Source organism: Poecilia mexicana, unplaced genomic scaffold, assembly GCF_051168715.1.
Source record: "Poecilia mexicana isolate PSO_F unplaced genomic scaffold, ASM5116871v1 scaffold_20, whole genome shotgun sequence".
Lineage (NCBI taxonomy): Eukaryota > Metazoa > Chordata > Actinopteri > Cyprinodontiformes > Poeciliidae > Poecilia > Poecilia mexicana.
The window spans coordinates 9,704,030-9,720,151 of NW_028263389.1; the positions used below are offsets into that span (position 1 = coordinate 9,704,030).

Consider the following 16,122-nt stretch of genomic DNA (forward strand, 5'->3'; position numbering starts at 1 on the left):
TGAACTTTCACAAAAAGCAGGACCTTTGGATCAATAAGGCGACTTTCCCTCCCTACAGATCAATAATCAGGCAGTCGATCTAACCTTCTAGAGCTGCACAGGTAATAAATAAATTCATGTTTTTTTTTATATTTTTTTTTACTTTAGTATGGATAAACTTATTTTTAAGATTTTTGTATAACAAAAAAAATGGAACGACTTAATAGACGATATAAAACCATTTAATACGTGACTATTAAATAGAATTGAATACATTTATACAATAACAGAAGAGAGTTCTCAATGATTAAGTTCTTTATTAAGTTTTTTATTTATTTAAAACATCAATATCAAAATTACAAAACAAGACTCGGAATTGCTACAGTATCGTAGAAAATGTATTAAAACACAGAGAGGGTAGAAGAAGAATGAGAGAGACGACCTGGCCTGAGTTAAACAGAGGCAGTGAGGGAGAAGCAGATCAGATGTTCGATACCGGGACAAAAGAGCCAAGGAGCTGCGCGTGTGGCCTTCCTCACCCCGTATCCTCCTCAGCCCTTTCTCTTTCATCCCCTGATCCGACACACACATACACACACACACACACACGCAGCGTGAATGGTGGTAATCAGAACAAGTGTCCGATCGCTGCGGGCGTCCGGTGGTCTCAGTGGCTTGGGGTCACTATCATTGGCTAATTAGCTGCTCCTGGAGTACACCAGCTGCTCTAAGGAGAAGCCATTTTCACACACTCACACACACACATGTACACGCATCTGGGCTCAGCTAGCTTCTGCACATACAATAGACTGTCATTTAGGTATGATTGCTGCTCCCCTTTACCATACAGAGTAAGGGTGATGGGGTCAAGTCATGACTGTGAGAAAGTGTGTGTGTGCGTGAGGAAACTGGAGAAAAGGAGAGGTGTGATTGGTGTTTTAAGGAACACAAGAAGCCCCGTCAGGGCGAAGAAAGAAGATCGGCGCTCCACCAATCACGCTGTTATTTACAAACCGAAGGAGGATTTAAATGTCTGCGGCTCTTGGATGTTTTTGTCCTTGCAGATTGTTTTCATTTGAACGACGAGAAAGCTTGGAAGAGTTTGGCCAAGTTCACCTCAGAGTAGCCACTGGTGGCCAAAGCCTTGTCTGGGACTTCCTTCAGCTTCAGATACGCCTGCCGTGCGGGGCTAGGTCTCTTTAAAAAGGCTGCAAAGACAGAAAAAAGAAACATATTGTGATACAATGCCAGAGTTTCACAGTGAACCTAACAATCCCTCGTCATAAACACTCGGGGATCATTTCAGTCGTAAACTGCAAAGCGAACCGATCCAGCTCCATCTGAAAGTAATGCTATTACTTTGAGGAGCGGATGGATGATCACACAGAATTAGACTGATGGGTCGATGGCACATGCGCCCACGCAGGATCATGAGATCGATGGAAAAAGCCCAATGAGAGCATGGAGTCAATACCTCGTCCCTGTTATCTCCTCAGGTGGGCTGTAATAAGGCCAAAGAGAAGACGGAGGGACGGCTCCCCGGGACAGGATGGCAACCACAAGCAAGCAAACCTTTTCAATATACTGACGTACCAAGTGTGAACGAAACCAAGTAATAACACCATCAGCACACAAAGGAGGACAGTGGATATAACAGTGATCTGAGAGGAGCTGTTTTTTTTTTTTTTTTTTTTTTAAAGGAAGTTCTCCCTCATAGTAAACATTGTGTTTGGTTTGCCGCGTTCCCACATTACGGCGAAGTCACACTACCTACACCTGCTACCATAATAGTCTACCAACTGGTGGAAATGGACGTTTCAATGCTGCAATGAATGTAAAAAAAAAAAAAAAAAAAAAAAACTACGAATGTCATTGGCTGATATCTTCATTTTTCTGATCATCTGTCGAAACTGAAAAGCACCATTTCACCCATCAGAAATACAAACGAAACCTCTTAAAATGAAACTTTTCTCTCTCTCTCTTTCTCTGTGTGTGTGTTTATTTGTAAGATCAACAAGTTTATGAAAGCAGTGATGTCACAGCCTCAACCTCTGGTTTAGCCCTCGATCCAAAACGCATCATCTGTTTGCAGATTCTCTAAGCTTTTTCTCCATGTTGGTGCATCCCTGTGGCAGGCTGGCACAGGTTTTAAAGTCATTTTAAGGAACACTGCTGTGTTTATGTGGATCTTTTTGTAATTGGAAAACAGAAAAGTCATATTTGAGGATGTTTTGTGTGAACAAAGCCTAAATATTTCTTGTGTTGCACACCACCTTTTGATACTGGCTAGCTATTGGCTGCCGATCCAGAAACGGCATTCATTTTTCTTGCCACTGATTTGCTGCACACCCAAGAGTGACGATAAGGAAGACTGTAAACATAATTAGGGCTAAGATGGCCTCCATTGTGCATATTAAAGTATATTTAATGTTTTGATTCACTAAAATAGGCAGTTGTAAGCGATTTTAGAGGGCGACTCAAGTATTTGCAGATTTTAGTTATTTGTGAGTGACTGTGGCTCCTAATAAGACCCAATTATCGTGCTAATCTTTAGAGATGTACTTTAAATAAAGACCAGCTAATCATGTAGAAGAGAGGCCCATAATAGAGCCTGGTATTTGTCTACTGGTCTGTTTTAGTTTAGCTCCAATGTGCACACAAACCAAGTCGTCCATATGGCCAGTTGCTATCTCCTCGCCACCTCCATGTCCATATCTCCCCGTCTCGTCCTTCCTGTCTGCTGCATTAGTGGCTACTGGATAAATACCGGCCCACCGACAGCACAGAGGAACAAAGGTTAGATACACACAGCGGCCACACGCACTAAAAGGACACACACACACACAATAACGCGGGTAGTTAAACACTTAAAAAGCCTAGTAACTCAGCCGCTAAAAAACATCCACGCGTCAAACAGCAATCACACATGCATGTGCTCGCGTCCATGTGTGGAAGATGGTGTGGTTGACTGAAACGGCAGCAGCAACTATTACCAGATAATCCTCATTTCGGCAGGGACGGAGGGAGAGGAGGGGGAGAGAGAGAGAGGAGAGGAGAGGAGACGAGAAGCAGGGAGAGACTATTTATCCGGGGAATAGAAAGGGGGTGATGATGCATGATCAAGCGAAAGCAATCATGTCATCATTTTCTGAAAGGTAGAAGAAAATAATTCTCCCCTTCCCCTCCCTCCCACTCCTTCACTCCTTTTTTTTTTCTCCCCCCCAACCCAATCACTGTGTGGCGAACAGATAAAAAAAAAAAAAAAAAAAAGAACGATTTAAGAGTCGCAGAGAAGAAAAGAACGACAGAGATCTCTCTGCGAGTCGGAGCACGGTGGGGAGCGCGGTTCAAATAAATAGTCTCCACTGTCGAGGGAGAGGGAGGTGCAAGTAGAGGAGGAAAGGGCCGAGGGTGACGTTGGGGTGGGGAGAGAAAAGGTTTGGGTCCGAACACCGAGGTTTAAAAAAAAAAAAAAAAAAAAAAAGTGACAGATTTAAAGACACAGAGATTTTCCATTCCACCTTTTCTACGGTTTGAAGTCCTTTAAAGCGAGATTCCAGGGTGTAAGGAGCACAGAGTAGTGCATTATACGCCCTTCCCCACCTGTTGCTGCACACTGCCGTTCAGCAGGGTGAAGCAACAGGAAAAGGGAAAATTCAGCTACTTGAAAAACTTCCAGGTCGCAAAAGTCATTCTAAGGAGTGAAACTAAAGGTAACCGTTTTTAAAATACATTTGTAAAGATAAAAATGTGTGTAAAGCTGCTGGAGCAGATAGCTCAACTAATAAACTGAACTGCTTTACTCTGAATGCAACTACAGAGCAGAACAGTAAAACATTCTGTGCAATAAGCACAGAGTAAACACCATTGTTATTATCACCGTTTAAGCTGCCAATGCACCAATCAGGTTTTTCTTGACCCACGCTAGCTTCCAATTTTCCCTGAGGTTTGATCTGCCGATTCAGACTCATAAGTTATAATCTTTGGAATCAAAACTGAATGAGAGTGAAAAAAGCGGCTTAGAAAATGGATGGATGCACATATAAGCTTAGGATACAAATGAAAATGAAGGAGCTGCAAGACGATCATATACGTCACAAACTGTTTCCGTCAATGCTCTTTAGGAACCTTTTGAAGTACGGCATTAAAAAAGGTTGATGGATGAATTTGAAATAACTTCGTTAATTCTTGAGCGGAAAACCCCCCAACTTTTTTCCGCTCACTTGATGCGGTTTTCGGCTTTTCCAAAAAGGATTCAAAGGTCTAGAGGGAAGATGGAAAAACATTTGCCAAAAGTGCTCTGATGAACTTTACTTTGCGTTTATTGCAGCCGTGCTGGAATTAGATGGAAGCATGCGTAATTTGCATTTTTTTGGCGACATTTTTAAAGTTTGCTCAAAATTTGCATGACAGTAGGATGGACTTTTTTTTAGTAAACAAAAAAGAAATCCAGGCTTCCTCTGCAAAATCCAACAATTTTTCCCAAGCAGGATAGATGGACAGCACAGTCAGGCATTCATATCTTCCCTCAACATGCAGACATAATTGACAAAATACGATTATTTCTCTACATTCCATTTAGTTTCATTTTTTAATGTCTCCAAACTTGAAAAATACCTCAAACAACTTCCATAACTTAACGGTCTTACTGAAAACCAAACAACATGTCTGATGTGTTCACAGACTGAAGTGGGAGTTTCAAGCTCTCTTCTCGTCTTCCGCCCACTCTGATATCTATTATTCAGTAGGAATAATGTTATTTTTTCTGCTTTACATACCTGCATGTAGTTCCTGCCATGTTCTATGTAAACACTGTGATACAATGAAACTTACTTTTCTTGATGGCGCTCAAGCCTATCTGGGGATCCCCAACCATACAAATGTGGAAGACAACAAAATCAACAAATGTTTTGGACTCATTCTTATGCGCGCTCACACACATACACACACACACACTCATGTTGGGGGCCAGCACGTGCACGCGCACGCTCAGTGAGCCTATCAGAGGTTATCTCTGCTCTAACTAGGTGTTGTCACACACTCGCGCACACTCCGGTGGAGCCGGGCACGAGTAGATCGGGGCTCTGCACGCTCTAACTAGGTGTAAATACAATAACAAGCCTGTAATTAAGTGAGCATGATGAAGTTAATGGAGATCGGCCATTCTGTCGGCCGCCTCCATGAATATTCTATTAGGCTGGTGGCGACGGGCAGCTGGAATAGCAGTTAATTTAATCACTACTCGGAGCACGGGGAAACTTCTTTGTGTGAGTGTAATTGCACAGAATGAATAATTGATTTGACAATCGCACCCGTGGATTTTGCCACCCCGCTTTGTATCAGCGGAGAAAAGGGGAGGAGGGGGTGGGGGGAGAGGGAAGCGTGGAAGAGGAAGATGGAAAAGGGAAGAAAATAGGAGAAGAGGAGAGAAAAGAGAGAGTGGGAAAAAGAGGAGGAGGAAGAGGAGAGGGACTAAGCGCGGAGCACCCGAAAGGTGGCCGGGGAAGCTGTCTGTAAATGGATCATTAGAAAAGCGCAACTCAAGGACAATTTTTATTTTATCAATGCGGCAAAATTACATTATTGCTCACACACGCAATCATACTGCCCACACTCAAGACTGAGACCTGGAGGAGAGGATGAGGGGGGGGGAGAGGATGAGGATAAAAGAAGCAGACAGAGAGGGAACAAGGGAAGAGATACAAAATGATTTGAAAGTCATTGATACGGGATGTTCCCAGCTAAAGAACGGACAGCGTGCATTTTTTCTCTCTTTTTTCCCCCCCTCCATCTCCCTCTCTCGCATTGTGTGCGCGCGCCTCTGTGTGTAATCTATTAGAGATCTCCTGTGGCGGATGAAATTACCTCCATGTTTTACTCAGTCGCAGCAATCAGGCACAAAAACGCAATGTACATGTAGATAAGACAGGTCTGCAGAAGGCATGCACGCACACACACACACACACACACAGCGGAGGGCTGCAGAAACACACCGCTAAATTACAATCTGCGTTGAGTCAGAGCTCTTTTGTGTTGTACATACAGTCCGTGCAATTTTCCATTAATGTCTTTTATTATATATGTTCAAAAGCGCGGTCGAAAATATACGTTGAGCCTGCATCATGGCTACCTGCAGCATAAAAACCTAGATATTATCGAAACTGACAGGTATAGTCATGATACAGTTTTTACCTTCAGCAAACAGCGGCACGCGAAAGGAAAATGCTCACATATTCTGGTGCTTTTCTTTCAGATAAATCCCCTCCAAAGACCAAAAAAACCCAGCAACTCTTAAGTCATTTCTCCAGCATGTAAATATAGGCATGGAGTGTGTGGCCAGCGTGGAGAGTGACAGATTGAGAGCGCGCTCCTGAGGGGGGGTAGAGCGGGTAGAAATACCGGCTCTTTTACCAGTGAGCTAGCAGTTTCCAGTGTTGATCAGTGTCACGGTGTTCCAACACGTTCATAATCACCGCTCTGTCACTCCGCACCTCTGTAGCATCCGCCAGAGCTAACGCTAACACCAACCCGACACTCGGAGGAAAATATAGAGTAACGACAGTGATAGCTGAGGCATCTCCAGCGAGCGTGGCTGTTAAAACAAAAGGAAACCGACTTCGGACTTAAATGGATTACCTGCACGTTCAGGAAGCATCCAGCATCCTCGGTTAGCAACCCGTAGTTGCTAGCTGATTTTGGTCAACTCAAACAGTTCACCAAAATCAGCACCAGAGAGATAAAATATTATTTTTTTTTAATAGACTCCTAGAGTGTGTAGAACTGTACGCCTTCTCCTTGTAATCTGAGCGGTGAGAACGCCGGGTGTGTAATGCAGTAATATGGGGTATTACTGCCCCAGGACAGAGGGATAACACCTTCAACCTATATTTTATAGCAGCGTGAAGAGGTGTGTATACGTGTAGCTTTCCTCACTTTGTGTTGGAAATGAATCATTTGGTTTGTGAGCGAGACCGGAGCTCTGATTTGTGCAGCCAAAACACAAGTCATAAAAAGCAACAGGTGCTGCTTATTTCTCAACATCAGGGTTCTGTGCTTTTGTTCTTTGACACCAGACTTTTTCAGGTTTTGCATCTGGCTAGACAAAATGTTACTAGAGTATTATCTTTATTTAACAAGGAAATTGGTTACACTGCGACAAAAAGCGTGCATTTCTGCTTTCTCTTTTCCCCCCCTATATTTAAAATGTTTCAGATCAGCAAAACTTCCATTTATTAAGGAATAAAGCTTTCTAAGCCAATGCATATTTACTGAGGTCACCTTTGTCTTTGACTAAACTTTGTTGGATGATTTGATACATTTAACAAATGCAAGAACAGAAGACATCTGTAATCAACCAAAGGTCACTCAGTCACTTTGACTGCATCATGGGTCATCATTTTCAATGTTTTCTGATTCACCCACTCCAAATAGTGATTATGGACCATATCAAACTTGTTTGTCCTGTCCTCTATGAAGACCTGTCCAGGAAACAGACACCAGCTCCCCTGCAACCTTAAGGTCAAACATGACCGATGGACGGATGTGAGATTTTAACCTTTTATTAAATATTTATCTCCTCAATTCTTAGAAAATACCTGAGATGAACCGATAAGCAAAGATTGGGTTGACAGTTCAGAGATGGTCAGGTGTAACAGATCTGAAGCAGATCAGACTCAAGAATTTCTGGCTGCCATCAATCAGGTCCGGCAGGCCTTTCTAATAAAAAGCCATTTTTTAAATTTATTTCCTAGTGAAACTCTTTTATCAGGGATTTTGCTCTCAGACTTTTACTAGATACAATCTTACAAACTGCTTCCCAACCCTCAGGCATACACTGTCTAACAAAAGCTGTGGCCTGTGAATGATGAGTACATTTCATGCAACGTAGCCCCGAATATAAATGTACTGTATAGGAAGCGAGTCTCCAGAAAAAGAGCAGGAAGTGCACACAAATCAACTGCGCCACGTTGCACAAGAGAACCTAAAGAAAAGAGGAAAGTCAGGAATTGATTGGTGATGATTTCTTGCATCTGGGCCAAGACGGAAATAAAAGAAAGCAAAAATGGAGGCTATAATCATGTTAGTGCCCCCCCCCCCCTACGTTCCTCCTCCCCTTCTTCTACCCTGGCCCAATCCCTCTATTTCAGCTCCCTCCATTTTCTGAGTGGTCATCTGTTGATTACACGTTATATTTAAAGTCTGCTGTCTTGATCCTTTGCTGCCTCACTTTGGCCCGAGCTCGCACACTCGCGAGACTCGGGCATACATATATAAATAACATACATACATAAATATTTAATCAAATAAATAAATCACTCGGCCCGGCGGCCCTTTCTAATCAAGTGACATCAATCAGGGAGAACTGTGGGTAAAGAGGCCTTGCGGCTGACGCCTACTGAGTGCACCCGGATCGTTGGAGTAGCGTCTATTTGAGTCCAAGGGGGGAAATATACGCTCCATGTCCCATTACAGGAGAAGGGCTATCCTTTCGTCAGCGCGCCCATTACTCGCCCTATCATTTCCCCAAATCTAAAACCTGTTTTCAATCAACACAGCCAAACGAGTGCCTGTCCAAGAGAGGCAGGGAGAGAGAGACAAAAAACGAGAGAGGGAGCACGGGAGAGAAAGGAGCAGAGATGGACAGTGAGGGTAGAGGGAGCGAGATGGAGGGCTCTTTCCTTCTTTCTTCCAGTGATTGGAGCGTTTTGCATTCTGTATGTGTGTGTGATTGAATCCGTCTCCTAAATTAGGGCTGTCGACTCGAGGAGCTGAATGTCCTTAACCCCCCCTCCCCATAACCAATGCCTGGGCGCCGCGACTTGCAAGTGTGTGTGTGCGTGTGTCACGTCGCTGGTGAATATTTTAAGTGCAGCCTGGGTAAAAGGTTTATGTTGAGACTTTGATTGCTAATGCTATGTTGTATGTGTGAGAAAGCATTGTTAGGTTATTAAAATTCAAAGTTTCTCAGCGGCTCTGCTAACTTGATTTCAGCTCCAAAGCCATTAGAAGCCGAAGAGGCCGGGAGAGACGGCGCAAAAACAAGCAGGTATTGTTTCACTTTAACTACAAAAACTGGAGTGAGAATCAGCCGAGAGTCTTACTTTTGTGGTTGGAGTTTGGAAGTTTGGCACAGGCGTAGTCCCAGTCGAAGATGTAGCTGTAGAAGCAGAGCTGGTTGTACAGGGCCTTCTCTGAGTACTGCAAAGAGAGCACAAGCAATGTTAATGCAATCAAAACACCTGTGTCACCAACACTATTTCAAAAGATCGACTGGTCCCGTCACATTTAGGTTAGGAGCATCCAATGTCACTGGAATGACTTTTCGCGCTTGGTAAAAGGCAGGCCTTCTGTAAAACTGACTAACTTTTTTTGTTTTGTTTTAGCGTTAAATATTCTATTTAAATTCCCACATATACATTGCAGATGTGTTTTTATTTTTATATATGATTGTATTTCATAAACTTATGATCCACTGAAGGATTCTACTCTTGTGTTTTTGCCTTTTCCTGCATCGATATCATTATTCCTTTTTTTCTTAATGTATTCTCTCTGTATTTTAAATTGTGCAACATAAACTAAACATTTACATTTCCTCTCTCATGTTGCTGATTAATGCTGGGCTTTTCTCCAACCCCAGGGGCGGACACTCAGGATATAAGATATAGTGAGCTTATTCAAACACTGACCTGCAGCTGATACACACATTTCAAAACACATGCAGTTCTCAGGGCTGTGCAGCTGTCTCTCAAGGTCATATTAGCAGGGGAGAGTATATGTTATTTCATCAAGAGGTTCGCAAGTTCACAGCATGCACAAGTGTAAACGCCAGCATTCGCCCACCGGATCCAGGATTCATTTTACTGCAGTCTAACCGTTACCAAAACTCGTACATTACACACACAAAGAAAAAGATCATCGGGGAGCTTACGTACCAAAAATCCAGCAAATGAAGCAAAACTACCAGTAATCTTAGGGGCATTGAATGTACTCACATGTGATCAACAGGAATGAAGAAAACCTTCCTGAACATTGTTAATGGCAGCACAGGCTCGTAATGAGAACGTACATCATCATGGCTTTCACAATCAAGAACAAAACATTCGTGTAGACGCTGTAAAATGATGGTACTTTTACTACAAAATTTTATGCAGCGAAGATCTCAAGTTTTTTCTTTTTTTTTTTTTAATTTCTAGCCACCAACCTTGCAGCTCCTCCATCTGTGTGACGGAGTAAATAACCTGGGCTATAAAGTAGGGATTGAGTAGTGAATGAGTCTGATTGAGAAAAATCAGACTCGGGTTGCAACAAATGCGAGTTTTAGTAAGAGAAATACAGAGAAACGTTAAAATCTGAAGGGACTGAGTTATTTATTACCAGGTGTTCTGATCTTTTCCCCTACCGACAGAGTCATGTATTCCAGCGATACAGACATTTCAACCGCTACAGCTATAATTAACATCAGCACAAAGTGTATGCTAACACTGCTCTGATCTGATGACATTGTCACCTATTTCATAGAAAGACTTAGATGTTGGCAGCACAGCTAAGATGAAGGACTATTTAACATGCTGGTGAGATGAACATGGGTCCTTTCTTGTTTGTCAGCTATAGTTGATTTGAACTGATTTATTATTGCACTGACCATACATATGGACACCTGATTTAGCAGGTTCTCTTGTACTTCCTACTTTGAAGAGTGGCTAAAGCAAATGGGTTTAACATTCATGTCATATTTATACCAAAGGAAAACAGGAAGTCATAGTTTGAACATTAATCACTGAGGTTGAAAAAGTAAAATATATGTTACAAAAGTCTGTCAGCCCCATTTTTATTATAGGAATTATTACGAATGCATACAAATAAGTGTGAAACACAATCTACTCGTGTATATATAGGCATACTCAATCTATATCAACTCTTTATGCTCTTTAGGGCCTTAGTTTAACTTCATAATTATGGCAAAGCAAAAAAAATAAATTCCTGTTTTACTTTATTTTATTTGATGATATCACCCACTCATTAACATGCAAAACACTGCGAACCTTTCATCTGTCGCTGTTGGGGGTACCTTCATTCAACAGTCCAACAAAGCCATTGATGCTACCGTCCTCACAGTTATTCTGCAACGATGCTTTCAATCTGTCGCGCCTTCATGCATTAAACGTAGAAACGATCCTCACTTTCAAGGTTCAAGCTACAACTGATATTTTGTGACAAATCGTAGATGAAGGACATCATTTAAATATGAATCCACGTTTGGAAAAAAAAAAAAAAATTTTGTATAAACAGAATAAAGAGTCATGCCAAAATATGCTGCCATACTCAATTTTTTTTTCTTTTAAGAATCACTGTTCTACAGTCTAACAAGCAGTAAAATGACTCCGTCTTGATTTCCGCCATTAAATGGAAAATCCAGAGATGCACACAGAGCCTTTGAAGCTGACTACTCATATCAGTCTTTGAAGTAAGTGAAAGGTGTCAATTTTAAGTCTTCCCTCAGGAAGACCTTCTGCATCAAAGATTGTTCCAGTTAAAGCAACTGATCACTTTGGCATGGTGCGTTAACTGACTGGAAAAAAGTCTGGATTTTTAGATTCGATCTGAAAATCTGACATGGTCAAAGGTAAAATTGCTGGACAAATAGAAAACTGCAAATGTGTCCAGTCACTAGATTTGATGTGGCAAATCAAAGAGGATATAAATGTAAAGCAACATAAAAGAGACCATTCTGATTTTAGTCTGCTAATTAGAGGAATAAAGACTTAAACATTTTACTTTCTATTTCTTTAACATAATCACCCAGGCTTTGAAAAATGATAGAAATTATACCACTTTTAGTGACTATATAAAAGCCCTGAAAGGAAAAAAAAAAAAGCACATTACAACTTTAACATGTTTTGTCAGACATAAACATAAAGCTTCATAATATAAATTCTGAAAACTAATGTACTAATCTGGACAAAACATAAATCTGGGGTGATTTTTCACTTAATTAAAATAATGGATTGCTTTCTATGCTAAATGAAATAAATAAGGAAGCAATAACGCGGAGCATTTCAGAGAACATAATGAGCTCGCATTAAGGCTGCTACTTTGACAATTATTTCTCTTTAAACCAAATAAAAATATATATTTTGCTCAAAATAGGCCCAAAATATTCCAATCCCTCAAACTTTATACCTTAGAAAACAGAGGTAGCTCACTAGTGAGGAACAAACATTATTTCAGGCTGTTAAAACTGGATTTGAGGATCATGACAGGACAAAAAAAAAAAATCTTGCAAAACAGAATAATAGACCTGGTAACAAGATTCCCACTCAAATGACTACACCTCCCTGCTAGCATCCCCCTTCCTCTGTGTGACACAGTAAAGCAAGAAAACAAATTTGCTTGCTTTGTTAATTTCCACTGCAATTAAGCGGAGCCACATGACAGCCTGCCAAAGGGAGAGAGGGGGGGAAAGAGACTGAGAGGATGAGCTAGACAGAGCAGTGGGAGGGAAAAAGAGAAGAGCGGCGAAGGAGAGAGAGAAAGACATGAGAGACAGCAAAAACGGAGTGAAGAGGAGAGAGATAGAGAGAGAGATAGGAAGAAGAGAGGGGGATCAGACCTGATACACCCTCCCTCATAATAGTTTGTTGTGATAAGCCATTGTGAGAGAGGCATGCGAACAGCCGAGGCTGTCAATTTGATTAGCCATTATACTGCATGTTTAATTGCAGTTATTGGCTCGTCATTTCCCAGCTACACTGCAGAGGGCACGCTAAGCCTCGACCCCACACTGCCATCAGGTGTGCGCCGAGTGCTTCATTATTACCACCAGGAAGAATCCCCCGACAATTCCCGCGCGCAAAGCGAGTTTGTGCGTGCCCATTATACCTGCCAATCGGCAACGTGCGTAATTGTAATTTCAGTTTTTACTGCTGTGGCATAATCAAGTGGTGAGAGTATCTAATGCAGCTAAATGCAAACTATGCGGCGCGTGTGTGTGTGTGTGTGTGAGCGAGGCCGAGTGTGTGTGCGTTTTAATGGCTTTCTAGCGCTGCCCACATGGCACGCACAGCTGTTGACCGTTGATGCACTGCCTAGTCAACAACCAAACCATGCACATCCCATAATGGAGCCTCGGTTACGGTTGCCAAGGTTGAACGAGCTCAGTCGGCACAAGCGCCGCGCGCCACCTCTTTCTCTCGAAACATAAAACACACGCACGCACACACACACACTACCGTCGGAACAATGTGCTGCTGATTGTGGGCGGGCCGGCCGCTGCATACTGATTGACTGACAGGTGTCAGAGAGGTGTGGCTTAAATGTAACAGGATTGTTATTGAATTTAGAGCCCCACAACCCCACCTCACACTCCTCCACACACACACACACACACCTACCTCGTCATTCAGCTCGGCGCTTTGTTCCCGCACTGACACCATTTCAATTTGCTCCACAAATCTGCAGCATTTTCAGCCTGACTGCCTAAGGAGCAAACCAGCTGTGAAATTGCCTCTCTCTCGGGAGTGTCGGAAGCCCCCCCAGCCCCCACCTCGTACCCCTTTGCTCCTTTGCCTCCAGCATCCCTGACTCACCACCCCCCCGCACCCCCCTCCCTCAAATACACATATACACATTCTTACCCCCTTGTAAGGACTCAAAAACACAAAGATACAAATGTTTAAGAGAGGGAAACGTGACGAAAGGATGAATAGTATAAAGATAATGGCGAGGAACATAAAAAGGGCCGTAAAACATAAAAATAATCCCAAACTTTCAGAGCTTCAGGATAAAATAGCTCACACAATAAAACAACCACTCAAGTCATCCCCAGACTCAAAATAACACCTGCCTCTACTAGACATGGCCTGGTTACCAAAACTCAGCTATAGCAAGTATTTAAAAAGTTACACTTTAAAAATATGCCAAAGAATTATGCCCCTCCCTGCCCCCAACTTGTTGCTGCGCACAGCAGCTAGCTGAAAGAAGGCTAATACATTTTCCTAATAGCTTAGACAGAAAAAAAGAAATACCCTCAGAATAAATCTGGTTCTAAAAAAAATACTGAAACTCATCATTTAGAGTTAATAAAAGAGGGACGACTGACTGGGTATTCCTTTCTTAAAAAACAAAAACAATTGTTGCAGCTGTTTGGAAATCAGAATCTCAACGTGGAAACTGAAGGGGTTCCACCGATCACTCCTTTTAGTTAGCAAGCTACCTGCGGAGTCTACCCAGCCAGATGAGCCGACAAATTAACCAGCTGATGAATGCTCTTTAGGCTCCCAATGTTATTCTATAAACAGCTAAAACAGCTCTGGAAAAGACTCGACACGTCAACCACCGGGTTTGCATGCTAGTGTTTCTACTGGGACAAGATACAAGGGCGAATAGTAGCAACACCGAGCTACTGTAGCTGCTTTTACAGAGGAAAAACTGAAATCTAATTAAGATTAAATATCTTAATTTAAGGAGATTTATGCTCGTTTCTTTCACAAGAAGATACTGTTCCTTTTATGTTAGAATATAAACAGCCATTAACTGAATATGCATCAGGTTGGTTTTAGTTATTTGGTTTAATTTCTAAACAGAATCTCACATCGGGAACCACGGCAAAGAGCAAGCTTTCTTAGAAACAACTATTACAATTTATGCTATAACTTCGAGCAAATGGTAATGTTACATGGTAGCAAAGCTAATTAGATCAGGTTATACATTTCTAAGCTTAATACATGTCAATACTGTCATACTAGCCAAGAATCTCATACGTGGATCAACACACGACCTCTGAAGAACTTTTCTGCACCATGTCGCTCCACTACATGAGATATGCGGTTAATAAAAAGGTAATAACCGTTTCTGCAAGCACAGAAAACAAGCTAACGCTCTAACGCAGAGCCAGGTTGAACCGCGTTCACCTCCCCTCCACCCCTCAAGTGTTCTGCGATTCAAGCACAAACGCGGCTTCTGGCTGCAAGCTTTTTCGTCGATACTCTCCTTCAGCGTTCCTGCAAACATGCCCTGTAAAAGATTGTAAAGCTGCAACATCTAAGCCCTCGCAGAACTGCAGCTGCAGGTTAAAAAAAAAAAAGAAAAAAAAAAAAGAAAGAAAGAAAGAAAAACGAGAGGGAGGGAGACGGAGAGAAACAAACATACATTTTCTCCCCCTCAGCTGTGAGGCCACGAGGCTTTAAAACTCTTGAGCTTTTCAGATGCGATGAGCATTATTGCCGGTTGTGGTAGTCACGCCGATCAGCTTCACAAGACACCATAATGAGTCAATATATGTAAATCTTTACTAGGCAAACACGGCGGGAAACAAAGGCATTTAACTGGTGCTCTCGCCCGCAAGCCTCAAACGATTCAGCACCGGTAATTTCTCCCCATTGAAAGGCATAATTGCCTGCTATTTGAAGATATTCATGCTCAATTTTTGAAATTAATTTCAATTGGGGGGAAATGTAGAAATGTCAGCTCCAGTGAAAGGGATTTGATTTCAATTATCCTCGCTCAAAGGACTGTGATTTCCAAATACACTTAAGCAAAATTATGACAAGAATTTTTGTTCGGCAAAATTCAGTGTTTAAAGAGCGATTAGGCGATAATGGGGCAGCTTTGAGCCGGCAGTGAATGCAGCCGTCTCCCTCTGAAAGGCACTCAATTATCTCTGATTGCTCCCGCTATAATGTATCAAATAGAGATACCTGCTATTGCCGTAATTTGTGTGAAAATTAACATGCTGCAATTTCCACTAGAGGGAAAAAGGGAGCTCTAATGGGCGCCTGAGCGTACATCAATAAAACGAGGGGAGAAAAAGAGGGAGAGGCAGCGAGGGCGGAGGAGAGAGTGTGTGAGAGAGAGAGAACGTGCTAAGAGAAGACAGAATGAGTGTAAGAGCTAAGGAGGGAGAGAAAGAAAGGAAAAGAAAGGAGCAGAGGAAGAAAAGGGAAAAGAAAAGGAAAGTCGGGACAGATATTTAAGAATGGACGAGGGAAGAAAGGAATGAAGCTCAGAGGAGAGATGGAGAGAGTGAGCGAGAGAGGAAGAGAAAGAAATTTAATTTACTGAAAATATTACAAATTGCACCTGTGCACAACTCCCCCAAATTACCAACCAATCAAGGCAGAGTGCCTATTACTCTCCCATTACATG

General features: G+C 42.2%; 1 protein-coding gene across 2 annotated transcripts in view; it reads right to left on the reverse strand.

The window, feature by feature from the left end:
• Nucleotides 1-276: 276 nt before the first annotated feature.
• The window catches only part of pola1 (polymerase (DNA directed), alpha 1), a 54,386-nt gene continuing 38,540 nt past the window's right edge, over nucleotides 277-16,122 (reverse strand). For both annotated transcript variants that reach the window (XM_014983512.2, XM_014983511.2), the window contains exons 36-37: nucleotides 9,081-9,177; nucleotides 277-1,187 (exon numbers count right to left, since the gene is read on the reverse strand). In XM_014983512.2, the coding sequence (XP_014838998.2) occupies nucleotides 1,051-1,187; nucleotides 9,081-9,177 (234 nt within the window). In that variant the 3' untranslated portion in view covers nucleotides 277-1,050. The remainder of the gene's footprint in view (nucleotides 1,188-9,080; nucleotides 9,178-16,122) is intronic.